Source organism: Abramis brama (assembly GCF_963993115.1).
Source record: "Abramis brama genome assembly, chromosome: 24".
Lineage (NCBI taxonomy): Eukaryota > Metazoa > Chordata > Actinopteri > Cypriniformes > Leuciscidae > Abramis > Abramis brama.
This window is the reverse complement of record NC_139986.1, coordinates 26,037,001-26,061,154: the sequence shown is the minus strand read 5'-3', so window position 1 is coordinate 26,061,154 and position 24,154 is coordinate 26,037,001. Positions and strand designations below refer to the sequence as shown.

The 24,154-nt window shown below is 36.4% G+C and overlaps 3 protein-coding genes across 3 annotated transcripts in view; 2 read left to right on the top strand and 1 right to left on the bottom strand.

Annotated features, from left to right (window-relative positions):
- LOC311075606 (pleckstrin homology domain-containing family A member 7-like) overlaps positions 1-2,097 on the bottom strand; it is a 33,459-nt gene extending 31,362 nt beyond the window's left edge. The window contains exon 1 of the mRNA XM_084103133.1: positions 1,605-2,097. The gene's annotated coding sequence lies outside the window, so the exon portion shown is untranslated. The remainder of the gene's footprint in view (positions 1-1,604) is intronic.
- A 1,859-nt stretch (positions 2,098-3,956) lies between these two features.
- Positions 3,957-5,108, top strand: LOC311075781 (C-reactive protein-like). The gene is made up of 3 exons (XM_084103366.1): positions 3,957-4,074; positions 4,232-4,292; positions 4,385-5,108. Exons 2-3 carry the CDS (start codon positions 4,241-4,243, stop codon positions 4,996-4,998), a joined length of 666 nt encoding a protein of 221 aa, XP_083959492.1. The 5' UTR covers positions 3,957-4,074; positions 4,232-4,240; the 3' UTR covers positions 4,999-5,108.
- Positions 5,109-7,651: 2,543 nt separating this feature from the next.
- Positions 7,652-10,593, top strand: LOC311075099 (C-reactive protein-like). Its single transcript, XM_084102220.1, has 3 exons — positions 7,652-7,736; positions 8,820-8,892; positions 8,968-10,593. The coding sequence occupies exons 2-3, from the start codon at positions 8,832-8,834 to the stop codon at positions 9,582-9,584; spliced, it is 678 nt and encodes a 225-aa protein (XP_083958346.1). The 5' UTR covers positions 7,652-7,736; positions 8,820-8,831; the 3' UTR covers positions 9,585-10,593.
- The last annotated feature ends 13,561 nt before the right edge of the window (positions 10,594-24,154 follow it).

Genomic DNA, 24,154 nt, shown 5'->3' with positions numbered 1-24,154 from the left:
TATAATGACTTACCAGATCAATACATGGTTACCGAGTCGATCGTTCCCTGAGATGCGTTTTCATGATAATTGAATGTAAAGAGTTTTATCTCTAAAAACAGATTAGCTTTTAACACTAGTATATGGGGCACAGAGTAAGTAAAACTAAATCGCTAGTTAATACCACTAACAAGGCTCAAAATAGCCTTGCTACGTGAATACTGGTCGATAGGAATTACGTTTGTGAAATCTAACGTAGCACAGCGTTCGTGGCTCGACTAATCGAGACTGTTTTCCAAGATGACGCCTGCCTGTAAACACGTAATGTACTGTCTTTATAAAGTATCTTCTTATTAAACTGTCTGTACACTTACAAAGTTCTCCATGCTTCGTTTTGCATGTAGGGACCCTCATTATGCTACTGTGTTAGTGTGAGGCTATTTTGAGCCTTGTTAGTGGTATTAACTAGCGATTTACTTTTACTTACTCTGTGCCCCATATTATAGTGTTAAAAGCTAATCTGTTTTAAACTCTTTACATTCGATTATCATGAAAACGCATCCCAGGGAACAATCGACTCGGTAACCATGTGTTAATTACACCTAGGTTCATTTTTCACTGGAATTGTCCTTTAATGTTTGTGGAAAGGGTGCGATATCACTGTTATTGTGCAGTGTCTGGATAAAACTTTATTGTAGGTGGTAAAGCTGAAAATATCTCTCATAGAACACCTGGGGTTTACTGCAGAAATTAGTTTTCACGATTCTACGTTTGCTGCCAAATAATTTTTCAGATCCAGACTGTCTGTACTGTCATTTTGTAAGTAAAGAAATCTGATATTTGTGTTCATACGGTGTCAGTAATTATATGCACGAGTCTTTATAGAAACAGACAGAGGACAGCAAAATGAGAATTGTAAGACTAATCAGACAAAATATGCGTCAAAGTCATTACTGTACACCTGCATTACGTGTGTCTGAAACCACTCGCTCACACTGAATTACACATTTGAGTGAATTCAGACAGCCAGAGACACTACTTTTTGTGTCATGTTCCAGTCATGTTGTGAATATGATTAAGAAACTTTTTTATATATATATATATATATATATATATATATTATCAATGTTGAAAACTCAATGTTGTACTGCTTCATATTTTTGTGGAAACAGTGTTGCATGTATTTTCAGGATTCTTTCAGGAAAGTTCAAAATAACAGCATTTACTTGAAAAATACTTCTTTTGTAACATTATAAATGTTTTATGGTCACTTAAGAAGATCATTTTAATGTGTCCCTGCTGAATACAAATTATGCTGACCTAAAACCTTAACCCATAAAACCTTTTTTATTTTTTAAATTGATTATTAATATCATTTATTTAATTTTTTGGGTGTTCAGATTTTAAAAAACTATCACATACGGCAAAAAAAAAAAAAACTGATTTCTGTTGCCAAGCCATAAAGATTGCTGTACTATGATAAATAATATTTTCATTAACAGTGTTTAGTACATTGGTTAAATAATAAGAAGAACACAAGCACAACAAAACAACTACAAACTACACAAAGAAACCCAATATCAAGTGTAGTAGATGAAAGAAAAGAATAAAGTGATTTCTTGTACCTGGTCTGTTTTCGGTACCCGACAGCAACTTCCAGCGTCATGGTGTTTTCAGCATCTCTCCCTCTGAGAAACAAACGCTCAACACAGACCCTGCGGAGGCTCAATCCCTCTTTCATCCCTTTAACACTGAATCCTCTGTTTCTTTTCCCCGCTTCACTCTCAGCTCACACACACTTTTTCTCTTCTGATGTCTGTAAAGTGACATTTAGCTTCATCTCTGCTGGTAAAGGACTGAAAAATCACAAATCAAATCTAATATCTCAAATTCTTCTCCTGGACAGCAATGAGAAGTACGTGGATACAGAGCAAATAGAGACTTTTTCTAAAGTCTCCTTTTTTTCTAATAAAAAGATGTTGGTACTGTAGATAATAATTTTTTTTTGTTTGCTGGGAGACATTTGTCGTCTCTAGTTTCAGAAGAGATCTCAAAAATGTCTCAAACTAAGTGAATATGATATCTCTATATGCTATGAAATGTATTTGTCATAAAACATGATTGTATTGATCTGGTTAGTCATTATAGGGAAATGCTAGCATTACATTGAAAAAAAAAACCCAATGCTAAGATTTTTGGATTAAATTTGATGTGAATATGGAAGTGTGTATTTCTGAAATGCTGTTTGTCTGTTTTTCATCATTTACAGTTTTTTACGATTGCTATGACAGATTTTTCAACACATTTAACAATTTTCCAAAACTCTTAACACAGTTAGCACTACATCCGTCTGTGTAAGCTATACTATTAACACATTTATTGTTGCTTTAACACAAAATGCATACAGTTAGCACAAATTTAAAATGCTTGAACTTCTTTTACACACAAGCTCAAACAAGACCAAAACAATGGGTTTTTACTGCCAAATTTACCAATGCTTTAACACTGTATGTCAGAACAGATAACACCATGTTCTAAACCTAACCTTACAGGCTAAAGTCAAGGTAAACAGCTGCTTATATTGTGAACTGAAACACAAATATATCCCCTGTATTTTATTCTATTCTTACTGAGAAACAGCTGATTGAATTATGCAAATAATTAGAAGATGACTCTTTTTTTTCTTTTTCTTTTTTCTTCTGGTGCTTTTTCTGTTCGTATATTTTGTATTTTCACATTATTCCATTGCTAGTGAGAAACAGCTGATTGAAGTTATGCAAATATGGGACAATGTGGCCTTCCACCATTCCCGTCTAGTCACAGCCTGGTTTGACGCCTATCAGAGGATGATGTCCATTTTCCTTGCCCCTTCCCTTTCCTCATCCCCATTGAGGAGTATTCTCAGCCTGGAGATGAAAGGTTTTTGACCATAGTCCACAGGACCAAATGTCCCTCCTTTATGCAAAAGATGCTGCATACCAAGACATCACAGCTGAACATTGCCAGGGGTGGATAAGGCATGTTACTGTAAAATATTCTTCCCAAGATGCCTTGCCAGGGAAGATATCGGGTGTGATGTGGATGAGAACATGTGGACAAATGCAGAAGACCGGGCAGATTAGAAGATGGCTTTTTCTGTTTGTATATTTTGTATTTTCACATACAGTAATACTGTAAATGGCAGCTATATTGCATATTTTTGTTATCTTGCAGAAATGTCCTGTTGAAAATAAAGCCGTTACTGCAGCAATACTGTCTCTGTCTTCTTTTTTTCATAAACCATACATTCTATAAAGCTACTCCAAGAAGGGTAATTTATTTTGTTGTATTGAATTTCTGCTGCAAAAAAAACAACAACAAAATGCATGCATTTACATTACAAACAAAACAAAAATGTAGAGAGACTTCAAAAGAAACTGCAGTGCAAAACACAATCTATGATCAATACAATATACTGTCTGTTGTGGGCATACCTGACACATATAAAATAATGCAGTTTCTGTAATTCCATCTGATGTTAGTGTTTTTTATGACATTGTGCTATGATTGACTAAATGTTCCTGGTGGAAGAGAACATGTGTTAATGTTTTGGTAGACATAGTGTATTGTGTTAGTGTATTATTGTATTTTGAAAATTAGTGTTGGAGTTTAGTTTACAATGTGTGATTTTGAGCATGAAATTAACCGTTTTGCCAATTGTGTGTTTTAGGTGTGTTGGTGCGTTAAGAGTTTTGGAAATTTGTTAAAAGTATTGAAAAATCTGTCATAGCAATCGTAAAAAACTGTAAATAAACTTCTAGCTTTTCTGCAGTCCTGTGGTGTTATTCTAGTGTAAATACAAGTGTACAGGCTTCATGTAGTCTCTCATTAAATGAATCCATAACAGTATTCTGCAAATGGAAAACTACATTCAGTAACTGCAAAACTGCATGGATAATAATAATAAAAAAGATGACTGGGAGGCTCATACATAAATCTGGGCTGAACCCAATCTGCAAATAAATACTCGAGACACTTCTAGTCACGACCATCTGTGAGACAAACATCTGACCTGACCTGACCTGATCTTCTCTCTGATAACACCTGCTGAACATCGTAAGTATTTGTAGCTTGAACCTTTTGTGTCTCTTTTATGTGATTGAACACTAAGTAGTGATAAACTGTTGTAATTTAATATTAAAAACAATGAAACCGTGAAGAATTTGTCTGCTAAAAGGAGTAATGGATTTTCCTTTGCACTTTTTTCCTCCAGACCTGCAAGATGTTGCTTTTATTTTTCTGTCTGCTTTCTCTGAAAGCAGTGGCAACTGAAGGTACCGCATTTTACATTAAGTTTCACAGATTGGCATAAGCAGGATTTTGTGTGTCTAGTAAAATATGGTTTATTTTGTGTTTTGTCTTGCAGTGGGTCTTGGTGGTAAAGTGCTTCTGTTTCCAACCCAGACGGATTCAAGCTTTGTTAAACTCACTCCTGAAAAGCCAATGAATCTCTCAGCGTTTACTCTCTGCATGCGTGTGGCGACGGAGCTCCAGGGCGAGAGGGAGATCATTCTGTTCACCTACCGCACACCTGAGTACGACGAGCTCAACGTGTGGAGGGAGAAAGATGGGCGCATGTCCTTGTATATTCAGTCTAGTGACGATGCAGCTTTTTTCCACCTGCCTCCTCTCTCCACGTTCCAGACTCACCTGTGCGTCACCTGGGACTCTGCGACTGGGCTTGCTGCTTTTTGGGTGGATGGACAGCGCAGTGTGTTCCAGCTCTATAGGAAAGGTCACTTGGTTCGTCCTGGCGGCACCGTTCTGCTCGGCCAGGACGCTGATAAATATGTGGGTTCCTTTGACGCAGAGCAGAGCTTTGTAGGTGAAATTACAGATGTGTGCATGTGGGATCATGTTCTCCTAAGCAGTCAGATCAAGGCGTTGCATTTAAACCAGGAATGGTTTCCGACGAAGGGAAACGTGTTTGACTGGAACACCATCAAATATGAGACCAAAGGAAATGTGCGATTGGTTTAAAATAACTGATACAGATTGATTCCTCCACACAGTTGTGTCAGTCTTTATGATCTGTTCATCTGTTTTAATGAGTTACAAAGCTGTAAAGGCTAACAAATAAATTCTCAGCATCACAACTACAGTGTCTGTGCATCATTTGGAAAAAAGAGCTGAATGTTGAAAAAGGGGTTTTAGTGGTCTAGCATTTTACAGTACCAGTGAAAAGTTTTGGTTTTTGAAAGAAGTCTCTTATGTATGGAAGCTTGTTTCCGCCACTGAATAATAAATAAATAATAATAATTGCGACTTTTTATCTCACAATTCTGACTTTTTTTCTCAGAATTGCGAGATATGAAGTCAGAATTGCATGATATAAAGTCGCAATTGCGTGTTATAAAGTCAGAATTGTGAGATATAAACTATTCTGAGGTAAAAAAAAAAAATAAAGTATTTTTTTTTCCTTAGAATTGGACTTTATATCTCACAATTGTAAGTTTATATCTCACAATTCTGAGAAAAGATGCCAGAATTGCGAGATATAAACTCGCAATTATGTGTTATAAAGTCAGAATTGCGAGATATAAAGTCAGAATTGCGAGATATAAAGTCAGAATTGCGTGATATAAAGTCGCAATTGTGAGAAAAAAAGTCAGAATTGCGAGATGTAAACTCGCAATTGTGAGATAAAAAGTCGCAATTATATTTTTAAATGTTTTATTTTGTGGCGGAAACAAGCTTCCATACTTATGCACTGAGGCTGCATTTATTTGATAAAAAATACAGAAAAAAAACTAATGGTATTATCTTAATTTACTTTAAAATGTAATTTATTCCTGTGATTAAAGCTGAATTTGCAGCATCATTACTCCAGTCTTCAGTGTCACATGATCCTTCAGAAATCATTCTAACAGGAGAAAATGAATAAAAAGAGAATTTATATATATATATATATATATATATATATATATATATATATATATATATATATATTATATTATATATTTATATATATATATATATATATATTATATTATATATTTATATATATAGTGCAGGTGTTTATGAGAGATGAGTGAATATATCATGTTGTCATAAACGCATTACCAAAAGAAAAAATATAATGGTACCTTTTTGCAAGAAAACAGTCAATAGACTGAAATTGAGTAATTTAGAGCCAAAAACACCTGCAATCTGAGATATTTACCAATGAAGCTCTTTTCAAATGGCCGATATGTTCCTTTATTAGGCCGATATGTTCCTTTATTATAATTCATAAGGGAAATTCATCTGATCCACTGCTGCTGTCTGGTGTTCACATGCAGGCGGTGCATCATGAGAAACACCGACTCATGGCTTGAGGAATGGAAGTCTGCATTCATATAAAGTTCCAACATCACATTATTAAACCACAAACCTATGCAAACAAAACTATATGAAAACCATCAAAAAAATAAAAAAGTGTATATATATATATATATATATATATTTCCGACTTATTTTCTCGTAATAATGACTTGGTTTCTCATTATAATGACTTATTTTCTTGTAATAATAACTTGTAGTAATAATAAGAAACTTTCTCGTATAATGACCATGAACCGTATGTGCCGAAGGGAAACGTGTTTGACTGGAACATCATCAAATATGAGACCAGTGGAAATGTGCTAGTCGTGCAAGATAACTATGAGTAGTAACTGCATACAAAATTGGTGAATTTTTACTGAAGTTGGACCTCTAAAGGATTCAGTTATGTTGATAATTTGATTAATATTTTTGTCCTGGAAAAAAAAGAAAGACAATGAACAAAATGTGGTAATTTGATTATCTTTTTGCTCTCCAGATAGACTATTATAAGTAGGTTACACTACAGCTTGTTCAGAACAACGCCACAGATCTAATAAAGGAACATATCAGCCATTTGAAAAGAGCTTCATTGGTAAATATCTCAGATTGCAGCTGTTTTTGGCTCTAAATTACTCAATTTCAGTCTATTGACTGTTTTCTTGCAAAAAGGTACCATTATTTTTTTCTTTTGGTAATGCGTTTATGACAACATGATATATTCACTCATCTCTCATAAACAACTGCACTGGATTATCTAGTTTATGTCCTTTACTCGACTCTCCAACCTCAGAAAACCTTCACTTCTACTGATGTCACTGTATATGCTTGTTCAGATAATTCATAATCTGATCCACTGCTGCTGTCTGGTGTTCACATGCAGGCGGTGCATCATGAGAAACACCGACTCATGGCTTGAGGAATGGAAGTCTGCATTCATATAAAGTTCCAACATCACATTATTAAACCACAAACCTATGCGAACAAAACTATATGAAAACAATCAAATAAATTCCAAGAACCTTCACCGAAATATTCTGATATTTGAACACAATTTCAGCTCTTGTGATATTAAAAAGGAAAAGACAGAGAAAAAACCCAGAACATTTTGCTTTCTCAAAACACATTAGAGTATTGTTGTATTGTGCAAAAGGTTATGTATTGTCTTTAGATCATTTTATAAATTCAACTCTGTCTGCATGTTTGGCTATTGATTGAGTGCATCTGTTTATTTGATTGACAGAGAGAAAGTACAGAGGAAGAGAGATTTGAAAACATCTTTGTGTCTGTTCTGGGTCTCATGATTGTGACTCTTCACACAGCCTCTTTTGTTGGTTTGTGTGAGGTGATGTCATCACGGTGCAAGGAGGGAAGCGGCTCAGCAGTGACTCTTCACTCAAACACTCTCCTGCTACACAGTGAGTATTCTGATGCTTTACATTTATTTCATTTATATATCAAACTTGATGCTTTTTATGCTTTGTGATCAGAAATGTTGGTAACACTACTTAAAACCTGTATAATGCATTATAAAAGTATTTTAATGCATTAATTATGCCTTGTATTGCACCTTATAATGCACTGTATGATCTCATGAATAATTGTAACCACATTATTATACATTATAATACTTATCTGTTCATTGAACAAACCTTTAGAAAGTATAATGCATTAAAAACATGATAAACAACCAATTTCAAATGTTACAAGAAATATGCAAATATTCTAATGCATTATAATTATATATGAAAAGATATAATGCATTATACATCAATGATTTAAGTGTTACTGAAATGTTAAAATACAGTTGATAATAATAATAATGACAGATCTTATTGACAGAATAAACAAATGTCATTTTTCACCACAATTATATATATAAAAAATATACTGATTTATTTTTTGCATTGTGACAATTTCAGGACAATTAAACATTTACTTTGATGCAACAACAAAAAATCCCTCAAAATTTGTTTTCATTTAAACAAGTATAAATTATATATGATAAATAATAAACATTTCACCTTAAAATAATGTCGCAATGCAAAAAAAAAGTATGGAATTTTTATTCAATTTTGGGTAACACTTTAAAATAAGGTTTCATTAGTTAACAACAACTAAGAATGAACAACACCCCTACAGCATTTATTAATCTTAATGTTAATTTCAACATTTATTTGTACAATATTAAAATCAAAAGTTATATTTGTAAACACATTAGTTAATCCACTCTGAACTGATGTCAATAAACAAGGAACCTTGTATTTTTAGTAACTAATGTTAACAAAGATTAATACTGTAACAAATCTATTGCTAATGTTAGTTAATGCATGTTAACAAATGGAACCTTATTGTAAAGTGTAACCTAATTTCGGGATGAAATATGTAATTTCTTGATGCTTAACCCATAGATAATTTACAAGAATATAGAATTAAAGCACTAATAGGCTTATGTCAAACTCTATAATTTGAATATTTGTATTTCTTGTATGATTCCTCAGAGCTGCAGCACGATGTTGGGGCCAGTGGTGTTACTCTCCTGTCTGCTCTCTCTGACACGAGCTGCGACTGAAGGTGTGTTAGATTAACAGCTGGAGTTTGTGCTTGTTTAGTGTGTGTGTGTTTCAGTGGTGTTTTTGTGTCTCGCAGTGGGTCTCGCTGGTAAAGTGCTTCTGTTCCCGTACGAGACAGATTTCAGCTTTGTTGAACTCACACCTAAAAAGCCTCTCGGCCTGTCAGCGTTCACTCTCTGCATGCGTGTGGCGACGGAGCTCCAGGGCGAGCGGCAGATCATTCTCTTCGCCTACCGCACACCCGACTACGACGAGCTCAACGTGTGGAGGGAGAAAGATGGCCGCGTGTCCTTCTATCTCAGAGGTGACGGGGCGTTTTTCCACCTGCCTCCTCTCTCCAGCTTCAGGACGCACCTGTGCCTCGCCTGGTCCTCTCACACCGGGCTCACGGCCTTCTGGGTGGACGGACGGCGCAGTGCGTTCCAGCTGTATAAGCCGGGTCACAGCATCCGTGCGCAGGGCACTGCTATACTGGGCCAGGACCCAGATAAACACCTGGGGGACTTCGAGACGGTGCAGAGTTTCGCTGGCGAGCTCACGGACCTGAACATGTGGGACTACGTCCTCACCGGAAACCAGATTAAAGCGCTGTATTTCAACCAGGCGCAGCGCGTGCCGAAGGCCAACGTGTTCGAGTGGAGCACCATTGAATATGAGATTAAGGGAAACGTGCTAGTCGTGCAAGATGATTGATTATATAAATGTTTTCCTCATGTTGATATTACAAAATAGTTTGTGGATTTAAGAACTTTTTTTTGTTTTGTTTATTTAATTTTATCATTTAGTTTGGAATGATGATGAGTGAATCGATGGCTGATAATGTTATTTAAATGTGAAATAATACATTGATAAGTCATAACTCAGAAATACATAAGCCTATTAAGTCCAGAAGATCATTAAGCGTACACTAGGGGAGACCGGGTATGGTTGTAACACTTTTTGTTTCAGTATCTGTAACTCACTGAATTTTTGAGCTAGACTGCTCAAACTTTTATACGAAGTACCCACATTTGTTCACTACAAAAGGCACCAATTCAAACGTCTGTAAGAATATCACAACATTTACGAGTTGATGTCAAATAGGCCTACATGCTGAGCCGGGGGACGTTTGGAAGACAAAAGAAACAAAAACAGCGGCAATACAATGCAGTATTCTTAAAAAACAGGTTTATTTAAAAGAACAATACAAACCAATGTCACTCATTCTGTGACTGACCACAGCTCAAATCCAGTGTGACTCGTGAGTTTGTGCATGTGATAGACTACTAGAACAAACTTCCTAACCGTATTTATGAATCTCCAGGAAAACTCCAGAGCACCTGTAAAGAACATGTTGGTCTAACAAAAACACAGTGTAATGTGTGCGTGTGTGTGTCTGAGTTTGTGTGTCAATTAATATTCTGCATATATATAACCATTCATATGGGCTCTGGGAGAAGCGGGTATAATGAAATGATCATAGGACTCCAAGCTTATCTCTGATTGGTGGTGTTACAACCATATCTGGCCCCCCTACTGTAGGCCTACTTATAATTAATACGGATGATGTCATATCACAGTAACAATTTGCATTATTCTTACCTACTCAAATAACTGACACCCTTATCAGTAACTAAAGCATCAGCTAATAACTTTAACTAAACGTAGATCATGGAACAGTTTGTTTGTATTTAAAAATGATGTAATAAATGATATATCTATCTCTGTGGGATCCTGCTGCACTACCTCCACGTGACCACAAGAGAGCAGCACAAGTTGAATCATAAGGGGAATACACGACTGATTTAAATATTAAATAAATAAAAAAAGTGAATATATAAATGAGAAAACAACAACAATATATTAATAACACAGTCCCTTTCCAAAGTCTTCGTTCATACAGAACGCGATTTCGCTTTGAAATTTGGGAATGAGCAAAGAGTCTCGAGACTCGAGTGCAACGGTCAAACACGTCCGTCTAGCGCTTGTTTACATAGGAAAATAATTTTCTTCGACATAAAATGAATATTGCCTGGCATGAAGAACACCATTCTTCTGCCGTCACTGATGAGACTGATGCTGGAGGTCTGACGGTGTTTCTGGGGCTTCACCTCCTCCAGACAGACTGTGATGTAGGTCAGTATTTGCGCTGTGAGGAGGGAGCTTTCATCACAACACTAGATGAATGAAAGATTGCCTCCTCGTGTCATCTAACTTACACCTGTGTGAATGTATTTAGTCTGTGGAAGACAAAAGAAGAAATACTGCAGACAGAGGGCTAAAAAAAAAAACAGATATGAAGTGAATGTGAAACCCAGTTAGCAACCAGTTTTGTATCTGTAATGTAATGTGTTTTAGAAAGAGCAACTCAGACAGTCTTGAAATTATCTTATGAGTCCTTCAAAAATATGTAAATAAAATAAACGATTCAAACGAATGCATACGTACGACATGAGGTCGAGAAATTACCTTCATTTTAAATCTAGGCTATTCATTTAAAGCATGGCTTTCCCAAACTGGGTTTTGTGAGTGGATGAAAAGCTATTAATTCATTCAATCATAAAAATATTAACATTTATTAATAAAGCACTTTATGCAATTCAGATTGTTTCAATGCAGCTTTACAGTAAACAGGAAAGTAACTTGCAAAATTAATCAGTTATGAAACAACTTCAGAAGGCAATATTGTCATTATTCAGCTCAGTTCAATAACAGTGTCAATATTGCAAACCTCATCAGTTATGAAATGACAGCAAAGGCAGTTCTACAGATGATAATAGTCTCGAAAGAATTAACAAATCACGTGTTTATCTGGATGTCCTGTGACCATTAACCAACATCAGAGAAACAACATGAAAATGTAATGTTAAATCATTGAAATGTTAACTCAAACAAATATTTTTGGCTGACAAACAAATGTTAAAAATTGCTCAATTATTTATAAAATATGACTGAAAGCCAATTAATATTCTGTTTTTCATTATTTAAATTTTAAGAATTTTTTTGTAGCACATAAAATAATGCCAGAATTCACTCATTTGTTACCATTAGATATATAGATCTAGATATGTATACATGATTTGATTTGTTATGCATTATGTGGTAAACGTGTGTGTTGAGGATGAGAGGCGGTCAGACAGACACACAGTGGGAGTGGGGGTTATTCAGGGCATGTGTCTGCGTGTATGTGCTGGTTAAAAGTTTTCCACATGACGGACGAGAGGCGGCGCAGGGCAGGCCGCTGGGGCAGACAGCAGGAGAGTGTGTGTGTGTGTGTGTGTGAGACAGCAGGACAACATTCTGGACCCCTTCAAGCAACTCCAAATAGATTTCAAGGCAAAAAATATTTGCATAAGTAAGACAGGGCTAAAAGCCACGGTGGAGCGCGGCTCGTGTTCACTGAACAGATGGAGATCTCTCTGGGCTCTCCTGCAGAAATTACTACTATTAGAACATCAGTCTCTGTCTGTGTGTGTGTGTGTGTGTGTGTGAGAGAGAGAGAGAGAGAGAGAGAGAGAGAGAGTGAGTGTGTGTGTGTGTGTGTGTGTGTGTGTGTGTGTGTGTGTGTGTGTGTGTGTGTGTGTGTGTGAGAGAGAGAGAGAGTGTGTGTGTGAGAGAGAGAGCATGTGTGTGTGTGTGTGTGTGTGTGTGTGAGAGAGAGAGTGAGTGAGTGTGTTTGTGTGTGGGTGAGAGAGAGAGAGAGAGAGAGAGAGAGTGAGTGAGTGAGTGTGTTTGTGTGTGGGTGAGAGAGAAAAGAGAGAGTGTGTGTGTGTGTGTGTGTGTGTGTGTGTGTGTGTGTGTGTGTGTGTGTGTGTGTGTGTGTGTGTGTGTGTGTGTGTGTGTGTGAGAGAGAGAGAAAAGAGAGAGTGTGTGTGTGTGTGTGAGAGTGAGTGAGTGTGAGAGTGAGTGAGTGTGTTTGTGTGTGGGTGAGAGAGAAAAGAGAGAGAGTGTGTGTGTGTGTGTGTGTGTGTGTGAGAGAGAGAGAGAAAAGAGAGAGTGTTTGTGTGAGAGAGATAAAAAAGAGAGTGTGTGTGTGTGTGTGTGTGTGTGAGAGAGAGAGAAAAGAGAGAGAGTGTGTGTGTGTGTGTGTGTGTGTGTGAGAGAGAGAGAGAGAAAAGAGTGTGTGAGAGAGAGATAAAAAAGAGTGTGTCTGTGTGTGTGAGAGAGAAAAGAGAGTGTGTGTGTGTGTGTGAGAGAGAGAGAGAGAGAAAGAGAGTGTGTGTGTGTGTGTGTGTGTGTGTGTGAGAGAGAGATAAAAAAGAGAGTGTGTGTGTGTGAGAGAGAGAGTGTGTGTGTGTGTGTGTGTGTGTGTGTGTGTGTGTGTGTGTGTGTGTGTGTGTGTGTGTGTGTGTGTATGTGTGTGTGTCCTGAAAAACCTCACCACACAAGATATGACAAAGATATGTCATTAGTTAATGGATTAGAAAAGATAAACTAACAATGAGAAATATGTTTTCCACATCATTTATCAATGTGTGTTAATGTTAGTTAATAAAAATACATTTGTTCATTTAGCTCACAGTGCATTAACTAATGGTAAAAGAATAAATGTTCAATCAAATGAACACAAGATTAATAAATACTGTAAAATTGTTAGTTCATGTTATGTTTTAGTAACAAATAAATGCATGACAGTTTACAACTATCTTTATGAACACTACCATTCAAAAGATGATTAATGTTTTTGAACTGCTTCTGCTCACCAATGCTGCGTTTATTTGATCAAATATACAGTAAAAACAATAATATTGTGAAATATTATTGCAACTGCAATTTTAACATATGTAGAATGTAATTTATTCCTGTGATCAAAACTGAAAACCAGTCTTCAGTGTCACATGATCCTTCACAAATCATCCATTAGAATTAGATTCTTTGCATAAAGGAATAATTTGCTCATAAATCATAATTTACTCACTCTCATGTCGTTCCAAACCACTTTGACCGTGTTTCTACTGAGGAACACAAAAGATGTTCGACTGTCCAAGCTCTCTCACAGTGATCAGGGAGGATAGAAAAGGCCTAAGAAAAGCAATGGATCACAAAACAAACCAGAACTATCAGTCTGACATCCAGAAAATCCAAACTGCGCCAGGTTCAGATGTGCACATGCATTTCATTAACAGTTAATAATGACAGAATTCTGTTTTTACACAATTTTTGGACTTAATTTTTACTTAACAGATGAGAGGATAAGCGAAGGAGTGTCGAACAAGATGAGGAAATGCCACCAGCCAGACTCAAGTGTGTGTCGTCTGCATGATCACATGACTGGACGTGTCAGAGAACCAGTGTCAGTGTCAGAGGAACTTCACAGGAATCAGTGTTTGATGTCGTTCTACACTGAATATACATGCGTTAATTGACGGAGGAACCAAGTGTGTCTAAAAAAAGACGTTTGTCTGTGTCTCTCTGTCTGTCTCTCTCTCTCGGCAGGACGATGTTGCTTCCCTCTGGGCAAAATGAAAAATTCACCACTGGGCCCCATTAGAGTCAAACTGGATCAGGACAAAAGGAGCAGCACTAACACACACACACACACACAGAGAGAGAGAGAGAGAACACACACACTTAGCAACGCAAATGCAGCATTTAAAACTGTACAATCCCGGTCTGAGCGCCGCACGTCACACACTCCTTGCTTACACTGGAACACCATTTCTCCTCACACATTTAGTGTCATGTGACCTTTCAGAGGCACGTGAATGACACAATTATGATGACCAGCATCCTTCAAAACTACTGGAAAAGTAGCTAACAAAAAGTAGTTTTGTTATATTTAATAACTACAAGATATTTATGGGAAGCAACAAAATTAAAACGTTTTAACTAAGAAATTATATAATTTATTTTTGTAATTATACAAAGTATTAAACTTAAACAGACACATTTACACTAAATACAACAACAACAAAAAATTATATATATATATATATATATGTATATGTTTACTGATGCTGACGGAAAACTGTCCTGACATTATAATATTCAAAAACGTGTACATTTTATAAGATGTCGGCTAAAACCAAAATACAATTAAATAAATAAAAAACAGAACCAAATAAAAATGTTAATTTACTAAAAATAAAATATACAAAAACAAAACAACAAAATAAAATAGAATATATATATATATATAATGGAATATACTGAAAATAAAACAACAGTCAAATAATATATATATATACTAAAAATAAAATTTAAAATATAATAAAATAAAATAATGAATAAAATATACTAAAACAAAAAAAGCTAAATAAAAATGGAATGATATATAATTAAATAAAAATATAATACATCAATAAAATATACTAAAAATAAGACAAAACAACCAAATAAAATTGTTAATATATAATTAAATAAAAATATAATAAATGAAATATAGTAAAAATAAGACAAAATAAAATTGCTAATAAAACATTAATAAATCAATGAAATATACTAAAAATAAAACAAAACAATAAAATAGAAATTTTGCGATTAAATAAAAATAATACATAAATGAAATATACTAAATATAAAGTAAAATAAAATAAAATAAAATAAATAATAAAAAAAAATAATAATAATAAAACAAAACTAAAAACCTGAAACAAGAAGAGGCTTGAAGAGTGACATGAACAGAGCTCCGCATCCGGCCCGCCGCGTGCCTCTGAGCGCTGGATTCCCCTGCCGTCGCCCCGGGATGATTTCAGAGGTGTCGTCACTCACCCTTATGAACATATGCAAGCTGCCAGTGAACGAGAGAGAGAGAGAGAGACTGGGGGCCATTCAGAGAGAGAGAGAGAGAGACGGGCAGAGCGAGAATGAGATGATTAAAAATCGCATGTAGAGAGATTATTCACAGTGGGAATGTTATGGCTTAATATGCCTCATGGCTACGAGACGGGCACAAACACACGCACATGCAAATATGAAGACGACTCGTATGAATACACACACAAACATTATTATGTGCTAAAGAAAATGCAGAACTAGCACAAAGACAGACCATACGACACTTTCTGCTCTGAGAGGTCAAAGGTTAATCTGTCAGTCTGATCCTCAAAACAACAGGCCGTCATATTAATGATCATAATAAGAGTATCTGTAATGAAGAATTCATTCATTGATTAAAATGGCTGTCAAGGACTTTTGGCCCAGGACTATTAGCACAAATTACCACTTATTTATACAGTAGAAGTACATGCACATTTATACATCAATACTGTCAATAAATCTAACATGATAATCACAAACCGATTTAATTCGTAAACACATATGAGGAAAGTTATCTCAGTGACAACCTGCTATTTACTGACACTGATTTGAAAAGAATAAAAATCAATATTTCACAACATATTTAAAATATATTAAGTTGTTTAATGTGTAAAATCACAACAATACAATAAAACATCTTTCAGTTAAAATCTGCCTTAAATATATTTGCTTGAATACATGCATATATATGTGTTGTGTTCACCGGCTGCCTAAAAGATAGTTATACTAGTTATATTATATTAAACAATAATATTAAATTATTTTTTATATTATTTAAGCGTTCTGAACTAGTTTAAAAACCAACATACAAAAACCACTGCAAGAGAAAACACATATTCAAAATCATTATTACTTCTTCTGATAAATATATTACATACATTCAGATGATATGATTTGTGCTGAATTATCTGGGCTGTATATGCACCGCATCTGCCAACAGCATATGTAATAATATTTCTAATATGGTACTTCAACATTATTGAGAGGTGTGGCACTATGACATACGAAATCTTTCATTTCAACTTCTGTAGTCATTTTACCAGAAGCCAGCATCACTAAGAGTTCCTCAGCTAAAGTCACAATGAACACGCGCGCACACACACACACACACACACACACACACAGAGAGAGAGAGAGTACTTGGTGCCAGTAGGCAGGGACTTGCCTGAAAGATTGAAAGCAATTAAAACTATCATCTGCAATGGCTTTAGGCTGGCCTGTGGCTGCAAGCAAGAGCTGCCAAACTCCATCAGACTCTCAGAGAGAGAGACAGAGAGAGACAATAGCGCTGGAGAGAGAGAGAGAGAGAGAGGAAGAGAGAGAAAATAGCGCTGGAGAGAGAGAGAGAGAGAGAGAGGCAGAGAGAGAAAATAGCGCTGGAGAGAGAGAGAGAGACAGAGAGAGACAATAGCGCTGGAGAGAGAGAGAGAGAGAGGAAGAGAGAGAAAATAGCGCTGGAGAGAGAGAGAGAGAGAGAGAGAGGCAGAGAGAGAAAATAGCGCTGGAGAGAGAGAGAGAGAGACAGAGAGAGACAATAGCGCTGGAGAGAGAGAGACAGAGAGAGATATTAGCGCTGGAGAGAGAGAGACAGAGAGAGATATTAGCGCTGGAGAGAGACAGAAATATTAGCACTGGAGAGAGAGAGAAATATTAGCGCTGGAGAGAGACAGAGAAATATTAGCACTGGAGAGAGACAGAGAAATATTAGCACTGGAGAGAGAGAGAGATATTAGCGCTGGAGAGAGAGAGACAGAGAGAGATATTAGCGCTGGAGAGAGACAGAAATATTAGCACTGGAGAGAGAGAGAAATATTAGCGCTGGAGAGAGACAGAGAAATATTAGCACTGGAGAGAGACAGAGAAATATTAGCACTGGAGAGAGAGAGAGATATTAGCGCTGGAGATAGAGAGAGAGAGAGAGATATTAGCGCTGGAGATGGAGAGATATTAGCGCTGGAGATAGAGAGATATTAGCGCTGGAGAGAGAGAGACAGAGAGAGAGAGAGAGATGGAGGAGATTTCCATCTTAACACTAGATGGCCACCAACACTAGACAGAGATGCTGTATGTTTAAGACTGATATAAACTACATTTATATTTTCATCAGAGTCATTGTCTATTGTCTGAGTCATTAACAGATCCACCACCCAATCATTCAGCAGCTATTAATCTGAATTACTGACGACCCGAGTGGGAATTCACAGGTTACAGCCCTTCTGTCTCTCTGCAGCTTCACGAACACTTCTCAGTTTACTGTAGTTCACCTCCAGCTTTCAGACACTCGTTTCTACTCGAGTGTTTTCTTGCTTCCTCTTCATTACGACTCCTGAAATCCAGAGGTGGACAAAGTACACAACTTCCTTACTTGAGTGAAAGTACAGAGACTATTGGTCAAATATTACTCCGTTACAAGTAAAAGTTGTAAAGACCCATTTTTACTTAAGTAAAAGTACAGAAGTACTCGTTTTTAAAAGAAGTATCAGAAGTAAAAAGTAAATGTCAATGCATTGTTTTATTATTGTTGTATGTAATACAGTACCTCTGAATCTATGCCTGCCCTCATATCAATATCACATTTATTTCCAGAACACAGTTCCAGTGGGATTGAATGCGAGGCTGAATAAGACACTCAATAACGTCCACAATGGTTTCCGACACCCAAATGGCTGTTCCCTCAATTAGTGCCCTATTTAAAGTTTTTTGGCTTTTAGTATGAATATGTTAGCATTACTGTTATCTATAAGCTAGTGTGCTCCAAAACAATGACAAAATTCACATTAAGAAGACCAAACCCAACGCTGAAAATGAAAATCAGGTCGATGTCAGAATCCAACGCCAGATTGACGTTAATCTCCAACGTTGGACAGACGCTGTATTGTGGTTGAAAATGAAAATAGTGTTGACGTCAGAAACCAACATCAGTCGTGTTCTGACGTCAATCAGACGTCGAGTTCTTCTGACGTCAACCTGTCTTTCATTTCCGACCAAAATGCAACCCCTAAAACCAAAATCCTCCCCTGACTGACATTACAACTTTCTACTCAAGGACTTTGACAGAAATGTAGTGGAGTAAAAAGTACGATATTTGTCTTTCAAATGTTGTAAAGTTTAAGTAAAAAGTTTCCAGAAAAAATTATACTCAAGTAAAGTACAGATACTCAAAAAGTGCACTTAAAGGGGTGGTTGATTATGATTTCACTTTTCTAACTTTAGTTAGTGTGTAATGTTGCTGTTTGAGCATAAACAACATCTGCAAAGTTACGACGCTCAAAGTTCAAAGCAAAGGGAGATATTTGCTTTTAAAGAAATCGCTTTTTAAGGACTACAACAAACGGCTGGTAGAGACTACACGACATTCCTCCCGAGTTAATGACATCACCAACCCTAGAATTTACATAAACCCCGCCCCTGGGAACGCCATTTATAGATTATCAAGACAGAATATGCTAATCAATGACTAGAAGAGAACTACACATCAGCTACATAAATTCACCAACTAACCATTCAGAAATGTCCTGTTGCTTCTACATGTTGTCACTTCTTCTTGAGTCTCTCCATCTTTCTGACTTCGGTTTGAACATAAAAGGCTAAAAGTTTTTGAAATTTTCAGTGCATGTCTGTGTGAGGTAAAAGGACACGAGCTGTTGAAGCTCCGCCCCCTGTGCCGGGAGCAGCAGCTCATTTGCATTTAAAGGAACAGACACAAAAACTATGTGTTTTTGCTCACCCTCAAAAAGTGACAACTTTAACATGCTATATAAAATATCTGTGGGGTATTTTGAGCTAAAACTTCACACACACACTCTGGAGACATCAGAGACTTATTTTACATCTTGTGAAAAGGGCATTATACCACCCCTTTAAGTACAGTACTTTGTTACTGTCCACCTGAAATTCTATTCCTATGACACTTACATTAACTAATACAAAGTTAAACAGAATCTTATTCTAATTCAAATGACTAATTCTAAATCAATCTAATTCTACAAACTCAAACTTCCACTTACTGTAATTCTAACTTTACTTAACGCATTTGCTGTTAGTTATTTTTGATGAAATAAGTATTCTGGAAGTAGGTTTTTTAGTAAAGCGTCATCAACAGAGGTGAGAATGTGTTTAGCTCATCCTCCTTAAACCACATTCAAACCACAACTCTAACTCTGATTCTAGTTCTAAACTAGAGTTTTATACGCCGATTCTTCCAATATTATTGAAGTACATTTTACAAGAAAACACTATTTCAGTCTATTTTAGAGTATCTTGCCATTTCTTTGCAATTAATTGTGAATGAGTGATTTTAGCAGTGTACCAATTCTATTCTATTATTGTAATCTGATAATGGTTTCTGATAATGTAATCATTTAAATGTTTTTATAAATATAAATATAATAAAATAAAATAAGATAAGATAAAATAATAATAATGATGACGATGATGATGAAATAAAAAATAAAAATAAATAAAAATTAAAATATTAAAAAAATACAATAAATAAATAAATTAAATTATTAAAAATTAAAATAAAATGAAAGCTCGAGATGATTGAGCATGCAGTGCAACACTGGGCAAGTCGTGTTTGTTAAGTGCTGAATTCCCAGTATTCTGATTAGAATTTGGATTCCTCTTCTGGTTCTATCTCTAATTCTACTTTTAATTCTAATTCTAACAGTCTCTTCATCGTCCTCTCCTTCTTGTTCTTTTATTCTGTCCTCCCAGCTGTCACAGTAACTCAGTGTCTACATTATCTCTGCTGATTCCTCCCTGTCTCTCTCTCTCCTTTCCTCTTAGTGACAGTTCGAGTTGTTCAGAGTGACAGGTTGATATCAGAGTCCTAATCGCTGTCCGTGCCACCAGTCCAGGACCAGTCGACCAGAGCCCGCGGGTGCCAGAACCCATCACTGTACCACACACACACACACACACACTCGTCTCAGTCGTCAGGAGGCCCCTGCGGTGCTGAGCCACATCACTGTCCATGTATCCTGCAGCGACCGGGGCCGAGACAGGAACACAAGCCCGCGCACTAGGTACACACACACGGGAACACACACATACGAGTGTCATAAACCATCACACACAGACGAGTATACATTTCAGTGCAGTGCCAGTTTGGGACGGTCCCGTGGTGCCACACCACATCACTGTCTACATCTCCACTGGCATCCAGGGGTCAGACAGGACGATCCTGCGTCCACAAACACACACACACACACACACACTTCAGATAATGACAGTCTCTTTGGATCAACATATAAGAGATCTGGCTCTTAAAACAAAACCAAAAAGGGTTTTGTGCAAATATACAATACTTCTGTTTTGATCATGTCACTTACCTTTGAGTTTCCTTTGGATTTTGGATTTGGATTGCAAAATGTAATTGAATTTTAAATGCACAATTATTGAGTTCTCTCAAATAATTTGCGATTAGATTTAGAAAAACCATGATCGTACGATTAATCAATAATCGTGACTGGCCTACATTTAAAAAAACTTTTTATGATCCACAAACAACTTTCTCTTCTGTGATTCTTCAGAAAACCATCTATATAGGTGAATCCATGTGTGGGGCAAATTTTATTCACAGTTAAAGTTATGAATTTGTCAGCACATAGAAAACATATAATCAGCTCATCCAGTTTATGGAAACGCTTGACCTCGGTGTTGCGAGCGAAACTGTTTGAGCTATACAGGAACACTCATTTTTTAGCCCCAAATTAAAGGAAAAAACTCAACAAAAAATTGTATTTCGTTTAAAGAAAATTATTTTCATGACAAGTAAGCACACTTCTTACACAAATATATTCCATTATACGTTATTTAAATGTATGCATCACAAATAATTGTAATACAGTATTTTTACTGTAATTTATTTAAGAAATATATCAAACATACAGGCATGCAATGTGCATGTTCTTATCATAAACATGCATACACTACTGTTCAAAGGTTTGGGGTCAGTAATTATTTTTATTTTATTTATTTTTAAAGAAATTAATACTTTTATTCAGTTAATTGATCATAAGTGATCATATAGAGGCATTCATAATATTACTTTTTTATTTTAAATAAAAGCTGTTCTTTTGAACTTTCTATTCATCAAAGAATCCCCAAAAAAATCAACAAAAGCATGAAGCAGCACAACTGTTTTTAACATTGATAATGATAAGAAATGTTTCTTGAGCATCAAATCAGCATATTAGAATGATTTCTGAAGGATCATGTGACACTGAAGACTGGAGTAATGATGCTTTGATCACAGGAATAAATTACACTTTACTATATATTCACTTAGAAAATAATTATTTTAAATTTTCATATTATTTCACACTTTTACCATTTTTATTGTACTTTTTAGCATAAGAGAATTACTTCAAATATATATATATATATACCTAGAAAAGCGCTATATAAATGTAACGAATTATTATATATATATATATATATATATATATATATATATATATATATATATATATATATATATATATATATATATTTGAGGAGCCCTGTATAAAAATGTCACTGCATTAGATCAAATATCAAAAGGTGATTTTTCGTGGCTGTATGAAGTCAGTTCTCCTGAAGTTCTCACATGTAGAGAATCACATTAACTTCCATCCTCCACTAACCACAAACCAACACAACACTGACCGTCTTCACGTTCAACCAGGGTTCCCGCAGGGTCTTAAATGTCTTAAAAAGGTCTTAAATTTGACTTACTGAAATCTGCAAGAACCCTGTCAACACTACATCTCCTGACTCAGCATGTCAAACAGTTTAAAATGAAACATTTACCAGAACTGCTGCTTCTGTTTTTCTCCAAAACAAATGGCCCTTGCTTCGATATCTAATGCAACGACATTCATACATTTTTAAGTGTGTCTTAAGTGTCCAAATACTTCTGGGGCGTCTGTATAGAGACAGAGAGACATGCTCTCGGGCTGGTGAATTATTAAGGATTACTAATATGTCCTAAAATGTCTCTTTGCCTCGTCCATTAACAACCTGTCTCATCCATTCCACCCTTCACCTGCTCCGTCTCTCACACACACACACACACAGGGTCAGAAGGGTCATGCTGGGGTCCACATGCATATCTAAATGTGTGTGTTTTGAGTGCGGAGGTCCAGATTCTTCTAGAGTTCCTGAGTTTCTCTCTGCTTTTCTTTCTGGTGTTTCAGCTGTATCTCTCGTCCCCTCTCTCTCTCTGTTTCTCTCGCTTGGCTTCGCGCCTGCCGGTCTATCTCCACAGCCGAGCTGGTCGTTGCCGCGAGCGACGAGAAGCTGTCGTTTCTTGTTAACATCTTTGCGGTGACCATGTTCCTTGATTAGAGCGAGTGTGTGTGTGTGTGTGTGTGTGTGTGTTAGTGATGGTGCTCGTCTTCCCCCACCCGAAACTCACCCGCACCCCCCCAAACACAACCCCCAGAGCTAGTCTTAAAGATCAGTGATTTGGTCAATTGGTCTGGCACATCCTATAGCACTCAAACCCTGTGACACGCCAACGGACCAGTCACACACACAGACGGTCACGGGACGCCAGCTTGTGTGGAGGTGCTGCGCTCCGAGTACACATATGCACAAGCTTATGATGACAGGAGCGACACGAAATAAAGACAGCAGGAAACAATGATGGATGGATGGATAGACAGAACGACAGACAGATAGATAGATAGATAGAATGACAGACAGACAGACAAATAGATATGGATGGATGGATGGATGGATGGATGGATGGATGGATGGATGGATGGATGGATGGGACAGACAGACAGACAGACAGACAGACAGACAGACAGACAGACAGACAGATAGATAGATAGATAGATAGATAGATAGATAGATAGATAGATAGATAGATAGATAGATAGATAGATAGATAGATAGTGTTGTATAATATCAAGGAAATGCAATTACCTGCCTCCTTGTTTATTGTAGATGTCTTTATTGTTACACATATTTAGCCAATGTATTGGATATAATGCATTGCATTCAATGTTGTTATTTATTTTGTTTGTAAAAGATGGCTTATATTGTTTTGGCATAGATCTACAGTAATTGGTTATGTATGTATATGTGACTGTGCCAACCAATGTTAAGAGGAGCAGAAAAGTGTGATTATGTGTGTGTGCTAGACTCCTAGAACTGTAAATGAACTCAGCCATCTTAGCTGAGTTTACTGTAGTTCAAGGACATGAAGAGGTGGACCGCTTGCACCTGCCTGGAGAAGGATCTGGGAAACTTTGGAGGAGTGTCAACCTAACGCCTGTTGTAAACAACAGAAGTATAAAAGACTGATGAACTGACTGCCTCTGGGGATACTGATACGCCAGTGCCCCCGACGCCTAGAAGCCCAGAGCTGGGGACAAGTAACCCCAAGCAGAAGAGAAGAAGCCCAGAGCTTACTACACCTTTGTTTCAAAACATGATTATTGTATTTATACTTAAACGATGAAGTTCTATTTGCCTTTATATTTTTGTTTATTATAAAAAGAAAAGTAACCAATTAAAAGAAATTGAATTGA

What these genes read in the sequence shown, in the direction of transcription:
- LOC311075099 (XM_084102220.1), top strand. Translation starts at nt 8,832, where the DNA reads ATGTTGGGGCCAGTGGTGTTACTCTCCTGTCTGCTCTCTCTGACACGA. An exon ending in GACACGAGCTGCGACTGAAG is followed by an intron (nt 8,893 to 8,967) that starts GTGTGTTAGATT and finishes TGTGTCTCGCAG; the next exon opens with TGGGTCTCGCTGGTAAAGTG.
- LOC311075781 (XM_084103366.1), top strand. Translation starts at nt 4,241, where the DNA reads ATGTTGCTTTTATTTTTCTGTCTGCTTTCTCTGAAAGCAGTGGCAACT. An exon ending in GAAAGCAGTGGCAACTGAAG is followed by an intron (nt 4,293 to 4,384) that starts GTACCGCATTTT and finishes TTTGTCTTGCAG; the next exon opens with TGGGTCTTGGTGGTAAAGTG.